General features: G+C 43.9%; 1 protein-coding gene across 1 annotated transcript; it reads left to right on the top strand.

The window, feature by feature from the left end:
• The first annotated feature begins 520 nt into the window (after nt 1-520).
• Nucleotides 521-18,799, top strand: LOC139583862 (leucine-rich repeat-containing protein 74A-like). The gene is made up of 12 exons (XM_071415408.1): nt 521-695; nt 1,148-1,347; nt 1,608-1,715; nt 13,366-13,459; nt 13,571-13,620; nt 13,790-13,871; nt 15,351-15,436; nt 17,098-17,292; nt 17,652-17,747; nt 17,941-18,081; nt 18,362-18,466; nt 18,671-18,799. The coding sequence occupies exons 1-12, from the start codon at nt 521-523 to the stop codon at nt 18,797-18,799; spliced, it is 1,461 nt and encodes a 486-aa protein (XP_071271509.1).
• Nucleotides 18,800-18,932: the final 133 nt, after the last annotated feature.

Genomic DNA, 18,932 nt, shown 5'->3' with positions numbered 1-18,932 from the left:
AACACAAAGAAACAGGGCTACGTTCCAGAACACAAAGAAACAGGGCTACGTTCTAGAACACAAAGAAACAGGGCTACGTTGCAGAACACAGAGAAACAGAACACAAGGTTGACTAAGAAAATAAATACAGAACCTTACAAGCACTAAATATGATTTAATATTTACATACTAATTTTGAATGAATTACACTACCACAAAACCATACAGGGCAGTAACCTGGATCAGATACCTCCCCCCCTTTCTCCCTCCTGTTACTTGGTCTTAGTGAGGTGCTGAAGGCAAGGGTAGCAGAGTTGGGGTTAAGTAGAATTGAAGGCAGTCAATTCAGGAAGTAAACTGAAAATCCAATCCAATAACATTTCTTTGTTGTTGTATATTTTCAATGAATTCTAAATAATCTGAAAGTAGAAGCTGTTTATAAAACATTTAAACATTTATCCATTTTGGAATTTAACATTCAAATCACTTCCTGAATTGATTGCCTTCAATTTCTTATTGACCACAAACATGCAAAGCAGTGATGTCTCAGAGCGAGGGGGACGTGCTGACTCTACCAGCCCCAGAGAACAAGGAGGAGGAGACGGTGGGGTCGGACAAGGTTTTGGATGGTCTGGGCCAGGAGGAGAGCCCAGACTCAACCCCAGCAGAGCAGCCTGACAGCGGGGACGAGTGGGACACAGACTTGGAGGCTGATGGTACTACTGGAGCTGTGTGTGGGGGGTGGGGGAGGTGGTGTGTGTATGTGTGAGAGAGAGAGAAAGAGGGTGGTAGGGAGGGAGGGAGAGAGATGTGTGTTTGTGTGAGTGGGTGAGTGTGTGTGTGTGTGTGTGTGTGTGTGTATTTCACCAAACACTACAGTACATACATTTTTACGTTTTCAAAACGTACATCAAATGTGACTTTTTAATTGCTTTTCAGGGATTCTCCATGTCTGCCTTTGGTCCCGTAACCATCTCCTCTCCCCCCTCTTCTCACCTCCCCTTCTCCTTTCCTCTCCTCTCCCCCTCTCATTTCATTTCCTCTCCTCTCCCTGTCTCCTCTCTTTTGCTCACCTCTCCTCTCCTCTGCTTTCCTTTCCTTTCCCCTCCCTCCTCCTCTCTTCACTCCCCCTCCCTTTCCTCTTGTTTCCTCTCCTCTCATCCTCCAGAGCAGGACAGGAGAGACAGGCTGGTCTCCCCTACAGAGCTCTACCTGGTGGCCTGTCGTCTGACGGCTGTGATCCCCTGCTCCTATGTCCTCCGTCAGCTAGCCTCCACCACCCTGGACCTCAACCAGCAGGGCACCCTGGATCTCAACCATCATGGCCTGGGACCGCTGGGGGCTAAAGCCCTGGCCATCACCCTCCTGGTGAGTAGAATGAACCCTCCACCATGGGGTTTGGATAAAGAGAGGGGGAAACTGTCTTCTTAATTTTGATACTTTCAAGCCTAGGCCTCAAAAATACTTGACATATAGCGACCATCTTTCTGTATAGCAGGCCGGCACCATAGAGTTATAATGTTAGTGCTACCGAGATCTCTTGTTATGCTCATCGAGGGTTGGTGGTATGTTGACTGTAGGTAGATACAGTAGATCACTTGGTTGAATCTGTATGTGTTGCCTTATAGAGCGACGTGCAGATCAGTAACCTGGAGCTGAAGGACAACTACCTTCTGGCTGAGGGGACTGGCTACCTCATGGAGATGTTCAAGGAGAACTTTACTATTCAGAGTCTAGTACGTATAGAATAGTATTATAGAATAGTACTATAGAATAGTATTATAGAATAGTATTATAGAATAGTACTATAGAATAGTATTATAGAATAGTATTATAGAATAGTATTATAGAATAGTATTATAGAATAGTACTATAGAATAGTATTATAGAATAACATTATAGAATAGTATTATAGAATAGTATTATAGAATAGTATTATAGAATAGAATAACATTATAGAATAGTATTATAGAATAGTATTATAGAATAGTACTATAGAATAGTATTATAGAATAACATTATAGAATAGTACTATAGAATAATATTATAGAATAGTATTATAGAATAGTACTATAGAATAATATTATAGAATAGTATTATAGAATAGTACTATAAAATAATATTATACAATAGTATTATAGAATAGTATTAAATACTAGTATTATAGAATTGTATTAAATAATAGTATTAAATAATAGTACTATAGAATAATATTATAGAATACTATTATAGAATAGTATTAAATAATAGTATTAAATAATAGTATTATAGAATAGTATTAAATAATAATATAAAATAATATTATTATAGAATAGTATTAAATAATAGTATTATAGCATAGTACTAAAGAGGAGTATTATAGAATAGTATTATAGAATATTATTAAAGAACAGTATTATAGAATATTATTATAGAATAGTATTATATTATTATAGAATAGTATTATAGTATTATAGAATAGTATTATAGTATTAAAGAATATAATTATAGAATAGTATTATAGTCTTATAGAATAGTATTATAGTATTAAAGAATAGTATTATAGAGAATATTATTATAGCATAGTATTAAAGAGTAGTATTATAGAATAGTATCATAGAATAGAATTATGGTATAGTATTAAAGAATAGTACCATAGAATAGTATTATAGTATTACAGAATACTATTATAGTTTTATAGAATAGTATTATAGCATTATAGAATAGTATTATAAAATAGTATTATAGTATTACAGAATAGTATTAAAGAATAGTATTATAGAATAGTATTATAGTATTATAGAATAGTATTAAATAATAGTATTGCATGGATATCGTTCTGGGTACGCTACACTGGTTGAGGGGACATGGAGATTATCAAGGAAAACTGCTGCTACACAAACATTGGTTTTCTACCAGAGCCATAAATCTAGGGTGTTAGAATATGAGGTTTCTGCATTATGATGCGTTTACATGGCACTTCCGTCCATGGCAGCGATGTTAGCTCCATATAAATAGATAGTGCATTCGTAAATTCCCTCTGGCTATCTACTCCGATTTCAGAGCACTCTCGTCGGAGTGTGCCAGGGCGTAGAATAAATTATGAATTTACGAACGCTCGACACCGGTTGAATATGACCGGTGTGAGTAAACGTCGGCAAAAAAAAGGTAATTAAATTGTTGCCAGCAGCCCAGTTACAGTCATCAACGCTCTGGATAACATGAAAACAGCCTAAACAGGTCTGCTAGGGCGAGTGAAATGGTCAGAGTGAGGTGTTCTCTCATTTGTGTCTGGAAGTAGCTAGCCAATGTTAGCCAGTTAGCTTGGGTGCTGTTGTGAGGTCAGAATGCCCTACTCCTCAGCCAGAGCATTCGGTGTGCCCTCTGAAGGCTCCAAGAGCGAAACACTCTGAATTTATGAATGGACAATCTGACAACGCTATGAATTTACGAGCACCCAGAATGCACTCTGAGCGCCCTCTTGCACTCCAGATTGAATTTAGAAACTATCGTTTCTATAGTTAGCTTCCCATGAGCAATATTGACCAATAGCAGTTCTCTGAATTTTCGGAATTTTAAACAATGCTATGTAGGTACAATATTCCAAATTCTCATCGTGAATGTAATGCTTAAAGGCGCTAACATGGATTCCATTCTAAAAGTTGCCGCAACTTTCTAAATACAATATATATACAAAAGTATGTGGACACCCCTTCAACTTAGTGGATTCGGCTATTTCAGCAACAACTGTTGCTGACAAAGTGTATAAAATCGAGCCCACAGCCATGCAATCTCCATAGACAAACATTGGCAGTAGAATGGCCTTACTGAAGAACTCAGTGACTTTCAACGTGGCACCGTCATACTGTAGGATGCCACCTTTCCAACAAGTCAGTTCATCAAATTTCTGCACTAGTAGAGCTGCCCTGGTCAACTGTAAGTGCTGTTATTGTGAAGTGGAAATGTCTAGGAGCAACAACGGTTCAGCCGTGAAGTGATAGGCCACACAAGCTCACAGAACGGGACCACCGAGTGCTGAAGTACGTAACGCGTAAAAATCGTCTGTCCTCGGTTGCAACACTCACTACAGAGTTCCAAACTGCCTCTGGAAGCAACATCAGCACAATAAATGTTAGTCGGGTGCTTCATAAAATGGGTTTCCATGGCTGAGCAGCCACACACAAGCCTAAGATAACCATGTGCAATGCCAAGCGTTGACTGGAGTGGAGTAAATTCACCGCCATTGGACTCTGGAGCAGTGGAAATGCGTTCTCTGGAGTGATGAATCACGCTTCACCATCTGTCAGTCCGACGGACGAATCTGGGTTTGGTAGATACCAGGAGAACGCTACCTGCCCAAATGCATAGTGCCAACTGTAAAGTTTGGTGGAGTATAAATAATGGTCTGGGGCTGTTTTTCATTGGTTTGGGCTAGGCCCCTTAGTTCCAGTGAAGGGAAATGTTAATGCTACAGCATACAATGACATTCTAGACGATTCTGTGCTTCCAACTTTGTTGCAACAGTTTGGGGAAGGCCCTTTCCTGTTTCAGCATGACAATGTCCCCGTGCACAAAGCAAGGTCCATACAGAAATGGTTTGTCGAAATAAATCGTTGTGGAAGAACCTGACTGGCCTGCACGGAGCCCTGATCTCAACCACATCGAACACCTTTGGGATCGCCCAACATCAGTGCTAGACCTCACTAATGCTCTTGTGGCTGAATGGAAGCAAGTCCTCACAGCAATGTTCCAACATCTAGTGGAAAGCCTTCCCAGAAGAGTGGAGGCTGTTATAGCAGCAAAGGAGGGACCAACTCCATATTAATGCCCATGATTTTGGAATGAGATGTTCGACGAGCAGGTGTCCACATACTTTTGGTCATGCAGTGTATATGTCTCTGGTTTCTACCAGTGTTATATAATTTCCTCCACCAGAGGGTGACACAGGGTAATTTACCAATGCCAGAGCCATAACATCAAAGCAAGGTTACTTTAGATTTGTGATTTCCTATTCGTTTTTAGATTTTTATTAGGAATTCAGTTTAGTTTCAGTTCGTTTTCAGACTTGATTTACTCGTGTTAATTCAGTTTCAGTTTTAAAAACATTTCTATTTCGTTTTTATATGATTTAGCTTCAGTTTTAGTTTATGGATGGGAGGCTAGGAGCAATGCATGTGTTGTAGACCTATAGGAGGGGTACTGCAGTACTATTTATTAATGTGTTGTTGACCTATAGCAGGGGTACTGCAGTACTATTTATTAATGTGTTGTTGACCTATAGCAGGGGTACTGCAGTACTATTTATTAATGTGTTGTTGACCTATAGCAGGGGTACTGCAGTACTATTTATTAATGTGTTGTAGACCTATAGGAGGGGTACTGCAGTACTATTTATTAATGTGTTGTAGACCTATAGGAGGGGTACTGCAGTACTATTTATTAATGTGTTGTAGACCTATAGGAGGGGTACTGCAGTACTATTTATTAATGTGTTGTAGACCTATAGCAGGGGTACTGCAGTACTATTTATTAATGTGTTGTAGACCTATAGGAGGGGTACTGCAGTACTATTTATTAATGTGTTGTTGACCTATAGGAGGGGTACTGCAGTACTATTTATTAATGTGTTGTTGACCTATAGGAGGGGTACTGCAGTACTATTTATTAATGTGTTGTTGACCTATAGGAGGGGTACTGCAGTACTATTTATGAATGTGTTGTAGACCTATAGCAGGGGTACTGTGGTACTATTTACTAATGTGTTGTTGACCTATAGCAGGGGTATTGTGGTACTATTTACTAATGTGTTGTAGACCTATAGCAGGGGTACTGTGGTACTATTTACTAATGTGTTGTTGACCTATAGCAGGGGTACTGTGGTACTATTTACTAATGTGTTGTAGACCTATAGCAGGTCTACTCCAGTACTATTTGAGATGGTCTGGTCACTCAAATTTCCTAGGTCCAGATGGATATTGTCATTTATCGGCAAAGTAACAAACCCCCACCTCACAACCCAAACTGTTTAAACTATTCACACCCTTCTTGTTGGCAGAGAGAAAAATGTGCAGTTTTAAAGCTCCTGTTCTGCAATTCTACACGTTGTGGCATCTAGCGAGGAGAAAATGTAGCCGTTTAACATTCATTTACTGTAATTCTACACGTTTTCCACGTTTTACGTGTGTTCATATGATACCAGGAGTTGAATTCTGATAGATATAATAGCTGTGTCACTTTGTCTTTATGCTGAAATTATTTGTGGGCGCTGTTCAGATTAACTTTGAGGTTGGTTGGGGTTCTCCCTTTCATCTCTGTTCCACACGCTGCCATCTGCTAACACTACAATTGTTTGTGTCCTTTCCAGCAATGTACTCAAAATAATCCCATACAGGGTTTATGCCTTTTGCGATCAACCACTGCTGGTGTGGGGTTTGCTGCCGCCATTGTTCATGCTTTTGCTCCGCGCTCACGCTCGGATTTCTTGCCTGTTAGCTACTGATAGATAGTGATAGTATACTCTACAAAAAAAGGTTTCCAAAAGGGTTCTTCGTTGTCCCCAAAGGAGAACCTATTTTGTTTCCAGGTAGAACCCTTCTTGGTTGGGTTCCATGTAGAACCCTCTGTGGAAAAGGTTCTATATTGAAGCCAAAACGGTTCTACCTGGAACCAAAAAGGGTTCTCCTATGGAGACAGGTTTCCATCCAATTGACCCTTTGGTTCCTGTTGCAGCCTCAGACAAAACAATTCCGGGAAGCCCAATTCCCCATTCAACCACTGACGAAATCCCCTCACAATGATCTCAAACTGTGTTTCTAATACACAATGAAATTAAACACAGACTATCCCTTACTAATTAGGAGACAAATGAGTATGTTGTGGTGAACGGTCATTTACATTCGCTTCACGGGAACCTGGTAAAATGATGTTTGTAGTGTAGCTAGCCACTGAATTCAGTCAAAGCTATTACCACTTTTGGAGCTAACCAGTCCTCTCAAATCATATCCTGATGTCGACAGCAGACAGCATTTCACGGTCAAGTCTACACTTGTTGTATTCGGCGCATGTGGCAAATAAAGTTGGATTTGAGATGGGCGTTGTATTCACAATATTGCTAACTTAGCTAGCTAACATGCATTTTGAGAAAACAAGTTATATTAAGTGGCTAGCTAGCTTGTCTGAGGTGTCGGACTTGATGACAGTTGCTATCCATTGGAGCGCTGCGATTGGTTGGCCAAAATTCTGGGGCAGGGCTTAGCGAAGGGTCAATAGATGTCGTGAAGAGGTCAATCAAACTCGACCAAAACAATGGAATTGCCATGGAAACACGCGGGGGAAAGATCCAGAGTCTCCTCATTTGCCCTCCAACAAAATTAGCATACATTTAGGCTATTGTTTATTCTATCACACTATGTCAAATAAAATAAAATGTTATTTGTCACATGCGCCGAATACAACAGGTGTAGACTTTACAGTGAAATGCTTACTTACAAGTCCTTATCCAACGATGCAGTGTTAAGAAAATACCTAAAAAATAAAAAGTAAGAAAAAAGTAAGAGATAAGAAAAACAAATAATTAAAGAGCAGCAGTGAATAACAATAGCGGGGCTATATTGCCAGCAGCATACCACCCTGCATACCACTGCTGGCTTGCTTCTGAAGCTAAGCAGGGTTGGTCCTGGTCAGTCCCTGGATGGGAGACCAGATGCTGCTGGAAGTGGTGTTGGAGGGCCAGTAGGAGGCACTCTTTCCTCTGGTCTAAACAAAGATCCCAATGCCCCAGGGCAGTGATTGGGGACACTGCTCTGTGTAGGGTGCCGTCTTTCGGATGGGACGTTAAACGGGTGTCCTGACTCTCTGAGGTCATTAAAGATCCCATGGCACTTATCGTAAGAGTAGGGGTGTTAACCCCGGTGTCCTGGCTAAATTCCCAATCTGGCCCTCAACCATCACGGTCACCTAATAATCCCCAGTGTACAATTGGCTCATTCATCCCCCTCCTCTCCCCTGTAACTATTCCCCAGGTCGTTGCTGCAAATGAGAATGTGTTCTCAGTCAACTTACCTGGTAAAATAACGGTAAAATAAAATAAAATATACAGGGGGTACCGGTACAGAGTCAATGTGCTGGGGCACCGGTGTCGAGGTAATTTAGATAATTATGTACATGCAGGTAGGGTTGTTAAAGTGGCTATGCATAGATAATAACAGAGAGTAGTAGCAGCGTGGGGGGGTGCAAATAGTCTGGGTAGCCATTTGATTAGCTGTTCAGGAGTCTTATGGCTTGGGGGTAGATGCTGTTTAGGAGCCTCTTGGACCTAGACTTGGCACTCCGGTACTGCTTGCTGTGCGGTAGCAGAGAGAACAGTCTATGACTAGGGTGGCTGGAGACTTTGACAATTTTTAGGGCCTTCCTCTGACACTGCCTGGTATAGACGTCCTGGATGGCAGGAAGCTTAGGCCCGGTGATGTACTGGGCTGTTCGCACTAACCTCTGTAGTGCCTTGCAGTCGGAGGCCGAGCAGTTGCCGTACCAGGCAGTGATGCAACCCGTCAGGAATCAGGGTGCTTTCGATGGTGCAGCTGTAAAATCTTTTGAGGATCTGAGGACCCATGACGAATCTTTTCAGTCTCCTGAGGGGGAATAGGTTTTGTCGTACCCTCTTCACGACTCTCTTGGTGTGCTTGGACCATGTTAGTTTGTTGGTGATGTAGACGCCAAGGAACTTGAAGCTCTCAACCTGCTCCACTACAGCCCCGCCGATGAGAATGGGGGCGTACTCTGTCGTCTTTTTCCTGTAGTCCACAATCATCTCCTTTGTCTTGATCACGTTGAGGGACAGGTTGTTGTCCTTGCACCACATGGTCAGGTCTCTGACCTCCTCCCTATAGGCTGTCTCATCGTTGTCAGTGATCAGGCCTACCACTGTTGTGTCATACATATGGTTAGCAGATGTTAATGCGAAAGTAGCAAAATGTTTGTGCTTCTATGCAGTAACAGGGCTGAGAACGCACCCTTGTGGGGCCCCAGTGTTGAGGATCAGCGGGGTGGAGATGTTGTTTCCTACCTTTACCACCTGGGGGCGGCCCGTCAGAAAGTCCAGGACCCAGTTGCACAGGGCGGGGTTCGAGACCCATGGTCTCGAGCTTAATGACGAGTTTGGAGGGTACTATGGTGTTAAATGCTGAGCTGTAGTCGATGAAAAGCATTCTTACATAGGTATTCCTCTTGTCCAGATGGGATAGGGCAGTGTGCAGTGTGATGGCGATTGCATCGTCAGTTGACCTGTTGTGGCGGTAAGCAAATTGGAGTGGGTCTATCAGGTAGGGTGGAGGTGATATGATCCTTGACTAGTTTCTCAAAGCACTTCATGATGACAGAAATGAGTGCAATGGGACTGTAGTCATTTAGTTCAGTTACCTTAGCTTTCTTGGGAACAGGAACAATGGTGGCCATCTTGAAACATGTGGGGACAGCAGACTGGGACAGGGATTGATTGAATATGTCCGTAAACACACCAGGAACAACTTCTACATGTTATGCAGTCAAATACATCAAAATGGAACTTCAGTAATGTGAAGGATGGTTTTGTTCTCTTTTAACATAAATATATGCCTTATAGAAGTAGGACATGTTAATCACAAAACATAGCGTGACTGCAGAAAAGCTGTTGTTAATCTAGGGTGTCGACTGTGCAAACCACAAGGTTGAGACAAGATGGAAAAATGCTGAATAACAAGAAAACAGGAACTGAGGAATGTATAGAAACCAACAAATCAGTTCAATCTTCACAAACAACATTCCGGACATTTGAATCCTGGGCACCACCGATAGGCTAGCAAGTTTAAACCACGCTAAGCCTCTACTGTGACAGGCCAACTCTAAAGTTGGAACTACCACTGACACAGTATAAAAGAAGATGTCTGTACTATTTCAGTCAGTTCCCTGCTTTACCCTGCATGGTGATACAGTGAACCCGTATATACGAAAATTGCATTTGCCATTTATTGTTTGCGTTAATTAAACATAATTAAAGAAAGTTAGCAGACCTTGTTTTTATTTATCCTGATACTGGATTTGTTACACGCAGAGCTTTCAGTAACCACATTGCAGGCCTGTTACAAAACATAAATCTTGACGGATTTCATGAATATCCAGTTTGTTAGATCAAATGTCTGCGTTCCATTGAGTCCTTTACCCCACCTATTGGTGGCAGATTTTCATGCAAATATTCTAAAATCCACATCCACATTTCCCCACCAATGGTGTGTTTCCACCAAACTGACGTGTTGCAGATAAAAATCAGTGTGTGATGACATAGTGCACACAAAATAAAAATCAGTGTGTGATGACATTGGGCACACAAAATAAAAATCAGTGTGTGATGACATAGTGCACACAAAATAAAAATCAGTGTGTGATGACATAGTGCACACAAAATAAAAATCAGTGTGTGATGACATAGTGCACACAAAATAAAAATCAGTGTGTGATGACATAGTGCACACAAAATAAAAATCAGTGTGTGATGACATAGTGCGCACAAAATAAAAATCAGTGTGTGATGACATTGTGCACACAAAATAAAAATCAGTGTGTGATGACATAGTGCACACAAAATAAAAATCAGTGTGTGATGACATAGTGCACACAAAATAAAAATCAGTGTGTGATGACATAGTGCACACAAAATAAAAATCAGTGTGTGATGACATAGTGCGCACAAAATAAAAATCTAAAGTGAACGTGTTTCCATCGCATTTTCAACTCAACCAATAGTTTTTTCACAAAAAAATTGTTTTGTTAAATAGCAAATGTGCCTACTCTGGTCTTGGCACGTGCGCCCTAGCCAACAGCTTGTGTGTACAATACGGGTAGGCTGTGGCGGTAGGCTAGTCTACATGATGAGATTATTATGGATACGGGGGAGAATATTTTTATTTGTCAAACGGCAGTCAAGCATCGATCATCATGTCACCAGAATAAGACCCTCAATATTTATTGGACAGGAGCATCAAGATCATTACCGTGCACTTTCACCACCCTGTGAAGTTCCATCAGAACTTATTTAATTTGTAGCGTAATAAACTGCATGGTTTACCGAGTCGTAGTGGGAGGACTTCACACCATGTCATCACGTGACTCCAAGTTTACTTCGATATAATGGTTATTATATTAATATTTGCGCAGAAAGGCGTTTCCACTCCCTTTTCTCGCATAATTAATCATACAGACACAAAAAGATCCCACCATGTCGAACGGATAAATTATCTGTCGGCATTTTTACAATTTTACAGACACTTCCTGTTTCCATCACAGCTGTGTGATTTAAAAACTAATATATAGTATGACTTTACAAGCATAAAAACTGTAGATGGAAACGTGGTTACAAACTAGGCCTATTTGAAACATTGTCATCTACTGGCAGAATTTACCAGCCAGATTCATCAGGTCGAAAACCCCATTAGATTTGTGCCCCCCCCCCCCCCCATTTTGAAGTCAAAGATAATAGTTTCATTATAGTTTTAGTTTTTCAAATGTTTTTCCTATAAATATTGTAATGAAACAGCAGGGGGCAGGTCTCGTACCCTCGACCTTCTAGCCCGAAGTCCGGCGCGCTATCGACTCTGCCGCAAAAGCATGCTTGTGCGGCAGACTCGATTTCCGCGCTTATATACCCAGGGTCGTTAAATTATGTTATTAAATAGTTTTTCCAATTTTAGTTTCAGAGTTAACAACACAATGTAACTCCAAGTCAATCACACTTCTGTGAAATCAAACTGTCCACTTAGGAAGCAACACTGATTGACAATAAATTTCACATGCTGTTGTGCAAATGGATTAGACAACAGGTGGAAATTATAGGCAATTAGCAAGACACCCCCAATAAAGGAGTGGTTCTGCAGGTGGTGACCACAGACCACTTCTCAGTTCCTATGCTTCCTGGCTGATGTTTTGGTCACTTTTGAATGCTGGCGGTGCTTTCACTCTAGTGGTAGCATGAGACGGAGTCTACAACCCACACAAGTGGCAAGTGGCTCAGGTAATGCAGCTCATCCAGGATGGCACATCAATGCGAGCTGTGGCAAGAAGGTTTGCTGTGTCTGTCAGCGTAGTGTCCAGAGCATGGAGGCGCTACCAGGAGACAGGCCAGTACATCAGGAGACGTGGAGGAGGTCGTAGGAGGGCAACAACCCAGCAGCAGGACCGCTACCTCCGCCTTTGTGCAAGGAGGAGCAGGAGGAGCACTGCCAGAGCCCTGCAAAATGACCTCCAGCAGGCCACAAATGTGCATGTGTCTGCTCAAACGGTCAGAAACAGACTCCATGAGGGTGGTATGAGGGCCCGACGTCCACAGGTGGGGGTTGTGCTTACAGCCCAACACCGTGCAGGACGTTTGGCATTTGCCAGAGAACACCAAGATTGGCAAATTCGCCACTGGCGCCCTGTGCTCTTCACAGATGAAAGCAGGTTCACACTGAGCACATGTGACAGACGTGACAGAGTCTGGAGACGACGTGGAGAACGTTCTGCTGCCTGCAACATCCTCCAGCATGACCGGTTTGGCGGTGGGTCAGTCATGGTGTGGGGTGGCATTTCTTTGGGGGGCCGCACAGCCCTCCATGTGCTCGCCAGAGGTAGCCTGACTGCCATTAGGTACCGAGATGAGATCCTCAGACCCCTTGTAAGACCATATGCTGCTGCGGTTGGCCCTGGGTTACTCCTAATGCAAGACAATGCTAGACCTCATGTGGCTGGAGTGTGTCAGCAGTTCCTGCAAGAGGAAGGCATTGATGCTATGGACTGGCCCGCCTGATCCCCAGACCTGAATCCAATTGAGCACATCTGGGACATCATGTCTCGCTCCGTCCACCAACGCCACGTTGCACCACAGACTGTCCAGGAGTTGGCGGATGCTTTAGTCCAGGTCTGGGAGGAGATCCCTCAGGAGACCATCCGCCACCTCATCAGGAGCATGCCCAGGCGTTGTAGGGAGGTCATACAGGCACGTGGAGGCCACACACAGTACTGAACCTCATTTTGACTTGTTTTAAGGACATTACATCAAAGTTGGATCAGCCTGTAGTGTGGTTTTCCACTTTAATTTTGAGTGTGACTCCAAATCCAGACCTCCATGGGTTGATACATTTGATTTCCATTGATAATTTTTGTGTGATTTTGTTGTCAGCACATTCAACTATGTAAAGAAAAAAGTATTTAATAAGAATATTTCATTCATTCAGATCTAGGATGTGTTATTTTAGTGTTCCCTTTATTTTTTTGAGCAGTGTATAATAACCTTCTGACAGAGTATTACACGTAGCTCTGGTTTGTGCTTCAAACCACGGCCCCAAAATCCCAAATCGACCGATCTGTGGTAGTGGCTGATAGGAAATGTGTCTGTTCCAGAACCTCTCCAACAACCACCTCCAGTCCGCAGGGTCTAAGCACATCTGTAAAATGCTGTTAGACAATGTCTCCATCAAATCCATCAACCTATCAGGTGCTGTATAGTTTTATCTATGGCCTACTGTATACACACACACACACACGTTGAATCGTTGTCTACATGTATGTAAACATTAAAGCTGTCGCTCCTTCTTTCCTCAACCAGGAAACGGGTTCATCGACGCTGATGCCAAAAGGTTGTCTGACGCTCTGGCAGTAAGTTATCTTTTGACATCTGTCATGAATCACCGGGGGGGGGTCGTTTCAAACAACACATACAAAGAGCTACTGTAGAAATCTGGTAACTTTCCACAAATCCCCTGTTTTTTTGGGGGGTGAAAGTTAGCAGATTTGTACAACCCTATGACTCTTCCCCCTCCAATAGAACAACTACCGGCTGAAAGACCTGGACCTGAGTCACAACCAGTTCTGTGACACGGGAGGAGAACACCTGGGACAGATGCTAGGTAAGACGGTGGATTTGGCTGGATCGCATTATTGGAAACCAAGACTGTTCTCAGGGCAGGTTTACTAGCAGAAGGGACTTTTCGTAGCAGGTTAGGATAACTTAAGCAGCAGGTTAAGATAATTAACGTAGCAGGTTAGGAGAATTAGAGTAAGGTTCGGAAAAGGGTTAGGGTTCGCTAAAATGCTACAATTGTCAACGACGCGACGCAAACATACCTAGATACAACCTGCCCTGAGAACAGTCTTGGTTTCCACTATGCTGCGTGGCTGTGTCTCTGTCAAATGGCACCCTATTCACTATTTATTGTACTACATTTGACCAGGGCCCATAGGGAATAGGGTTCCATTTGACCAGGGCCCATAGGGAATAGGGGGCCATTTGACCAGGGCCCATAGGGAATAGGGTGCCATTTGACCAGGGCCCATAGGGAATAGGGTGCCATTTGACCAGGGCCCATAGGGAATAGGGTGCCATTTGACCAGGGCCCATAGGGAATAGGGAGCCATTTGACCAGGGCCCATAGGGAATAGGGTGCCATTTGACCAGGGCCCATAGGGAATAGGGTGCCATTAGACCAGGGCCCATAGGGAATAGGGTGCCATTTGACCAGGGCCCAGAGGGAATAGGGAGCCATTTGACCAGGGCCCATAGGGAATAGGGTACTACATTTGACCAGGGCCCATAGGGAATAGGGTGCCATTTGACCAGGGCCCATAGGGAATAGGGTGCCATTTGACCAGACCCCATAGGGAATAGGGTGCCATTAGACCAGGGCCCATAGGGAATAGGGTGCCATTTGACCAGGGCCCATAGGGAATAGGGTGCCACTTGACCAGGGCCCATAGGGAATAGGGTGCCATTAGACCAGGGCCCATAGGGAATAGGGAGCCATTTGACCAGGGCCTATAGGGAATAGGGTGCCATTAGACCAGGGCCCATAGGGAATAGGGTGCCATTTGACCAGGGCCCATAGGGAATAGGGTGCCACTTGACCAGGGCCCATAGGTAATAGGGTGCCATTTGACCAGGGCCCATAGGGAATAGGGTGCCACTTGACCAGGGCCCATAGGTAATAGGGTGCCATTTGACCAGGGCCCATAGGGAATAGGGTGCCATTTGACCAGGGCCCATAGAGAATAGGGTGCCATTTGACCAGGGCCCATAGGGAATAGGGTGCCAGTTGACCAGGGCCCATAGGTAATAGGGTGCCATTTGACCAGGGCCCATAGGGAATAGGGTGCCATTTGACCAGGGCCCATAGGGAATAGGGTGCCATTTGGGATGCATGGGGAGTGTTATTCCCATTACAGGTCCCGAGGGACACCTGTGAATGCATGTTTCCTCTCCATACTTCTGATCAACAGCACTCAATCTGGTAATTGATGAATATAAGATCTCGTCACTTTTGCCTGGACCAATTGTAAATTCCCTTTTTTTTCAACTGATTTGTTGATTGGCCCATTTTCTTTCCTCTCAGCCAATAACGAGGGCCTGGAGATGCTGGACCTGAGCTGGAACCATTTGAGGATGAGTGGAGCGGTGACACTGTGTGCTGGACTAAAGGTAGTCTTAGTATTATCTGGCTAAAAATCATAGAAACGCTGACCTCTGCTGTCCACTCCTCTTCTGTGCCACAATCTCCTCCCCTATACACCCTCCTCCCCTCCCCTATCCACCCTCCTCCCATCCTCCTCCCCTCCCCTATCCACCCTCCTCCCCTCCTCTCCCATATCCACCCTCCTCCCCTCCCCTATCCACCCTCCTCTCTAAATCTCCTCCCCTATCCACTCTCCTCTCCCATCCTCCTCCCCTCCCCTATCCACTTTCCTCTCCCATCCCCCTCCCCTCCCCTATCCACCCTCCTCTCCCATCCTCCTCCCCTCCACTATCCACCCTCCTCTCCCATCCTCCTCCCCTCCACTATCCACCCTCCTCTCCCATCCCCCTCCCCTCCCCTATTCACTCTCCTCTCCCATCCTCCTCCCCTATCCACCCTCCTCTCCCATCCTCCTCCCCTCCACTATCCACCCTCCTCTCCCATCCTCCTCCCCTCCCCTATTCACTCTCCTCTCCCATCCTCCTCCCCTATCCACCCTCCTCTCCCATCCTCCTCCCCTCCCCTATTCACTCTCCTCTCCCATCCTCCTCCCCTCCCCTATTCACTCTCCTCTCCCATCCTCCTCCCCTCCCCTATTCACTCTCCTCTCCCATCCTCCTCCCCTATCCACCCTCCTCTCCCATCCTCCTCTCCCACCCTCCTCCCCTCCCCTATTCACTCTCCTCTCCCATCCTCCTCCCCTCCCCTATTCACTCTCCTCTCCCATCCTCCTCCCCTCCCCTATTCACTCTCCTCTCCCATCCTCCTCCCCTATCAACCCCCCTCTCCCATCCTCCTCTCCTCCCTTCCTCTCTCCCCTATCCTTTCTACCATTGATACCCACCTCCTCCTCTCCCACCCACCTCTCCTCCTCTCCCATATCATCATGCCAGTTATATCATGTAACTGGTAATATCATGCCAGTTATATCATGTAACAGGTAATATAATGTAACAGGTAATATCATAACCCTAAAGCTTAGATTTGCATGAGTAAACTGATATATTTTTCTGGTCTCTGACACCCAAAGTCAATAAACTACTTTTAGTTATCAATAAAATGTGGTAAGTTTGTACATTTTTGTGAAATACCCCTTCCATGGAGGTTTTCGTATCGATATAGAACAAGACAAACAGCAATGAAGGGCCTTAACCATGCTCTAAGGCACCTCTACCTGTCTGTACCACAAAGAGCTTACGTTATGGCCATTCTTCTGAAAAAAAAGGGTGAAAAGAAAATAATTTAAAAGAGGACCAGAATCTATGATATAAATAATCAAGGACTTGGGACTATGAAGTTATATCTGCAAAATGTACTGTATAATTTTGACATTATTAGTATTTTTCAAGTCCCAGATCTCAGAACTGTTTTGGTGTTGTCTTCTTCTTTCATGAATCAATAAGTATTTCACCTTAAATAAAATTATGTTTTATTGACAACCCAGCATTGTGTGATTGGATTGCAGCTAGTACAGTATAGCACCAAGTTAAAATGTGTTTTTATCTGAAATATCTCACATGTAAAGGACAACCACACCATTTTTTGACCAAAATGTCAGATAGAACATTATATTCCAACAAGAAATCACTGGACATCCCTCTTCCTCCTCCTCCTCCTCCTCCTCCAGGTGAATGTAACCCTGAAGCAATTGGACCTGTCCTGGAACGGGTTCGGCAGTGCCGGGGCGCAGGCTCTGGGGGAGGCCCTACGTCACAACAACACACTGGTGCATCTGGACCTCAGCAACAACCGGGTCTCAGACGAGGGCACCGCTCTGCTCTGTAACGGCCTGGCCGCTAACGACAGCCTCAGGGTCTTACGGGTGGGTTTAGTTTATTAGGATCCCCTTTAGTTGTTGCACATGCAGCAGCTACTCTATCCTGGTGTGGGGTGCTTATGAATGCGTTATGTATGTGTTATAAATGTGTTACGAAGTCTCAGACGAGGGCACCGCACTGCTCTGTAACGGCCTGGCAGCCAACGACAGGCTCAGGGTCCTACGGGTGGGTTTAGGGTCCTCAGGGTAGGTGGCTGCTTCATAACACAGTCATAACTCATACATACAGCATCCATAAAACAGTACATAAGCATGCCATAAATGACATACTTCCCCCGTACATCTAATGTTCAGACAAGTGTAGACTAAAATTCAATGTAGTTTGATGTGCTTCCGTTGTACAGCTGGCCCATAACCCTTTAACACAGATGGGAGCGCTGACTCTACTCAACAGCGTCAGATACAACCCCAAGTCAGCCCTGGAAGAGATTAACATCTCAGTGAGATACTTCAAACTACAACCATCAACTGTTTAGCAACTTTTTTGTGTTTGTTTGAGTTTTGTACATGATTTTACGCATGTGCGTCCCTGTGTGTGTGTGTGTATGTGTCCGTCCGTGCCTGTGTGTGTGTTCATCCGTCTGTCCGTCCCTGTGTGTGTGTGTATCCGTCTGTCCGTCCCTGTGTGTGTAGACGGTCCTGGTAAACGAGGCATTTGTGGAGCTGCTGGAGGCAGTGTGTCAGAACCGTTCAGGTCTGGAGGTCCAGTACCAGGGGGTTACGGGCTCTATCACCAGAACCAAAAAACCCTCCATCGCACTCAACATCATACAGGTCAGTGTCAATTTAGTGATGAATGAGACTTGGGAATATCGTAAAACAAGAACACTGTTAGTTAGACTGAGGCTGAGAACACTGTTAGTTAGACTGAAAACTTAATTTTTCCCAAATTAACTTAATTTGTGGTTTTAGGCAAGCAAGCCCATTACATTAAAATACAAAAGCATAACTACATTTGGATTATTGATTTCAAAAAATTATTATACTGTCTCTCGAACAAAATAGCTGAATTTATCTTTGTGAATAACAAATGGCTTCAATGTATTTCCTGTAGGACTTCCTTGCAGAGCGAAAGGAGGGCCTGGTAGAGTTGTTCCAGAGTTTGGATAAAGAGGGAACCATGTCTGTGGACAACAAGGAGTTCAGGAAGGCTGTGCAGGTCTGACGCCACGAGCAGCCTACTGACAGAAATGACTAGTCACTGTTTCACAAGTGATTGAACATGACTAGATCAATCAACCAACCAGTCAACATGATCAATCAACCAACCAATCAGTCAATCAATCAATCAATCAATCAATATATTAACTAATATTATTTTGAATATGATGGATAAGATAACCATTGTGTTTGTGTATTGCAGCAAGCTAACATACCCCTGGATCAACATCAGCTGGAGTGGCTGATCCAGGACTTCGACAAGGACTGTACAGGCAGGATAAACTACAGGTGTGTCAGGCAGGATAAACTACAGGTGTGTCAGGCAGGATAAACTACAGGTGTGTCAGGCAGGATAAACTACAGGTGTGTCAGGCAGGGTAAACTACAGGTGTGTCAGGCAGGGTAAACTACAGGTGTGTCAGGCAGGATAAACTACAGGTGTGTCAGGCAGGATAAACTACAGG

The sequence above is a fragment of the Salvelinus alpinus genome, chromosome 8 (genome assembly GCF_045679555.1).
Source record: "Salvelinus alpinus chromosome 8, SLU_Salpinus.1, whole genome shotgun sequence".
NCBI lineage: Eukaryota > Metazoa > Chordata > Actinopteri > Salmoniformes > Salmonidae > Salvelinus > Salvelinus alpinus.
This window is presented reverse-complemented; position numbering and strand designations above follow the sequence as displayed.

Bases quoted from the DNA above. Each gene is read 5' to 3' on its own strand.
- LOC139583862 (XM_071415408.1), top strand. From the start codon at position 521: ATGTCTCAGAGCGAGGGGGACGTGCTGACTCTACCAGCCCCAGAGAAC. The intron at 696-1,147 runs GTACTACTGGAG...CTCATCCTCCAG, and splicing joins CACAGACTTGGAGGCTGATG to AGCAGGACAGGAGAGACAGG. The intron at 1,716-13,365 runs GTACGTATAGAA...TGTCTGTTCCAG, and splicing joins ACTTTACTATTCAGAGTCTA to AACCTCTCCAACAACCACCT.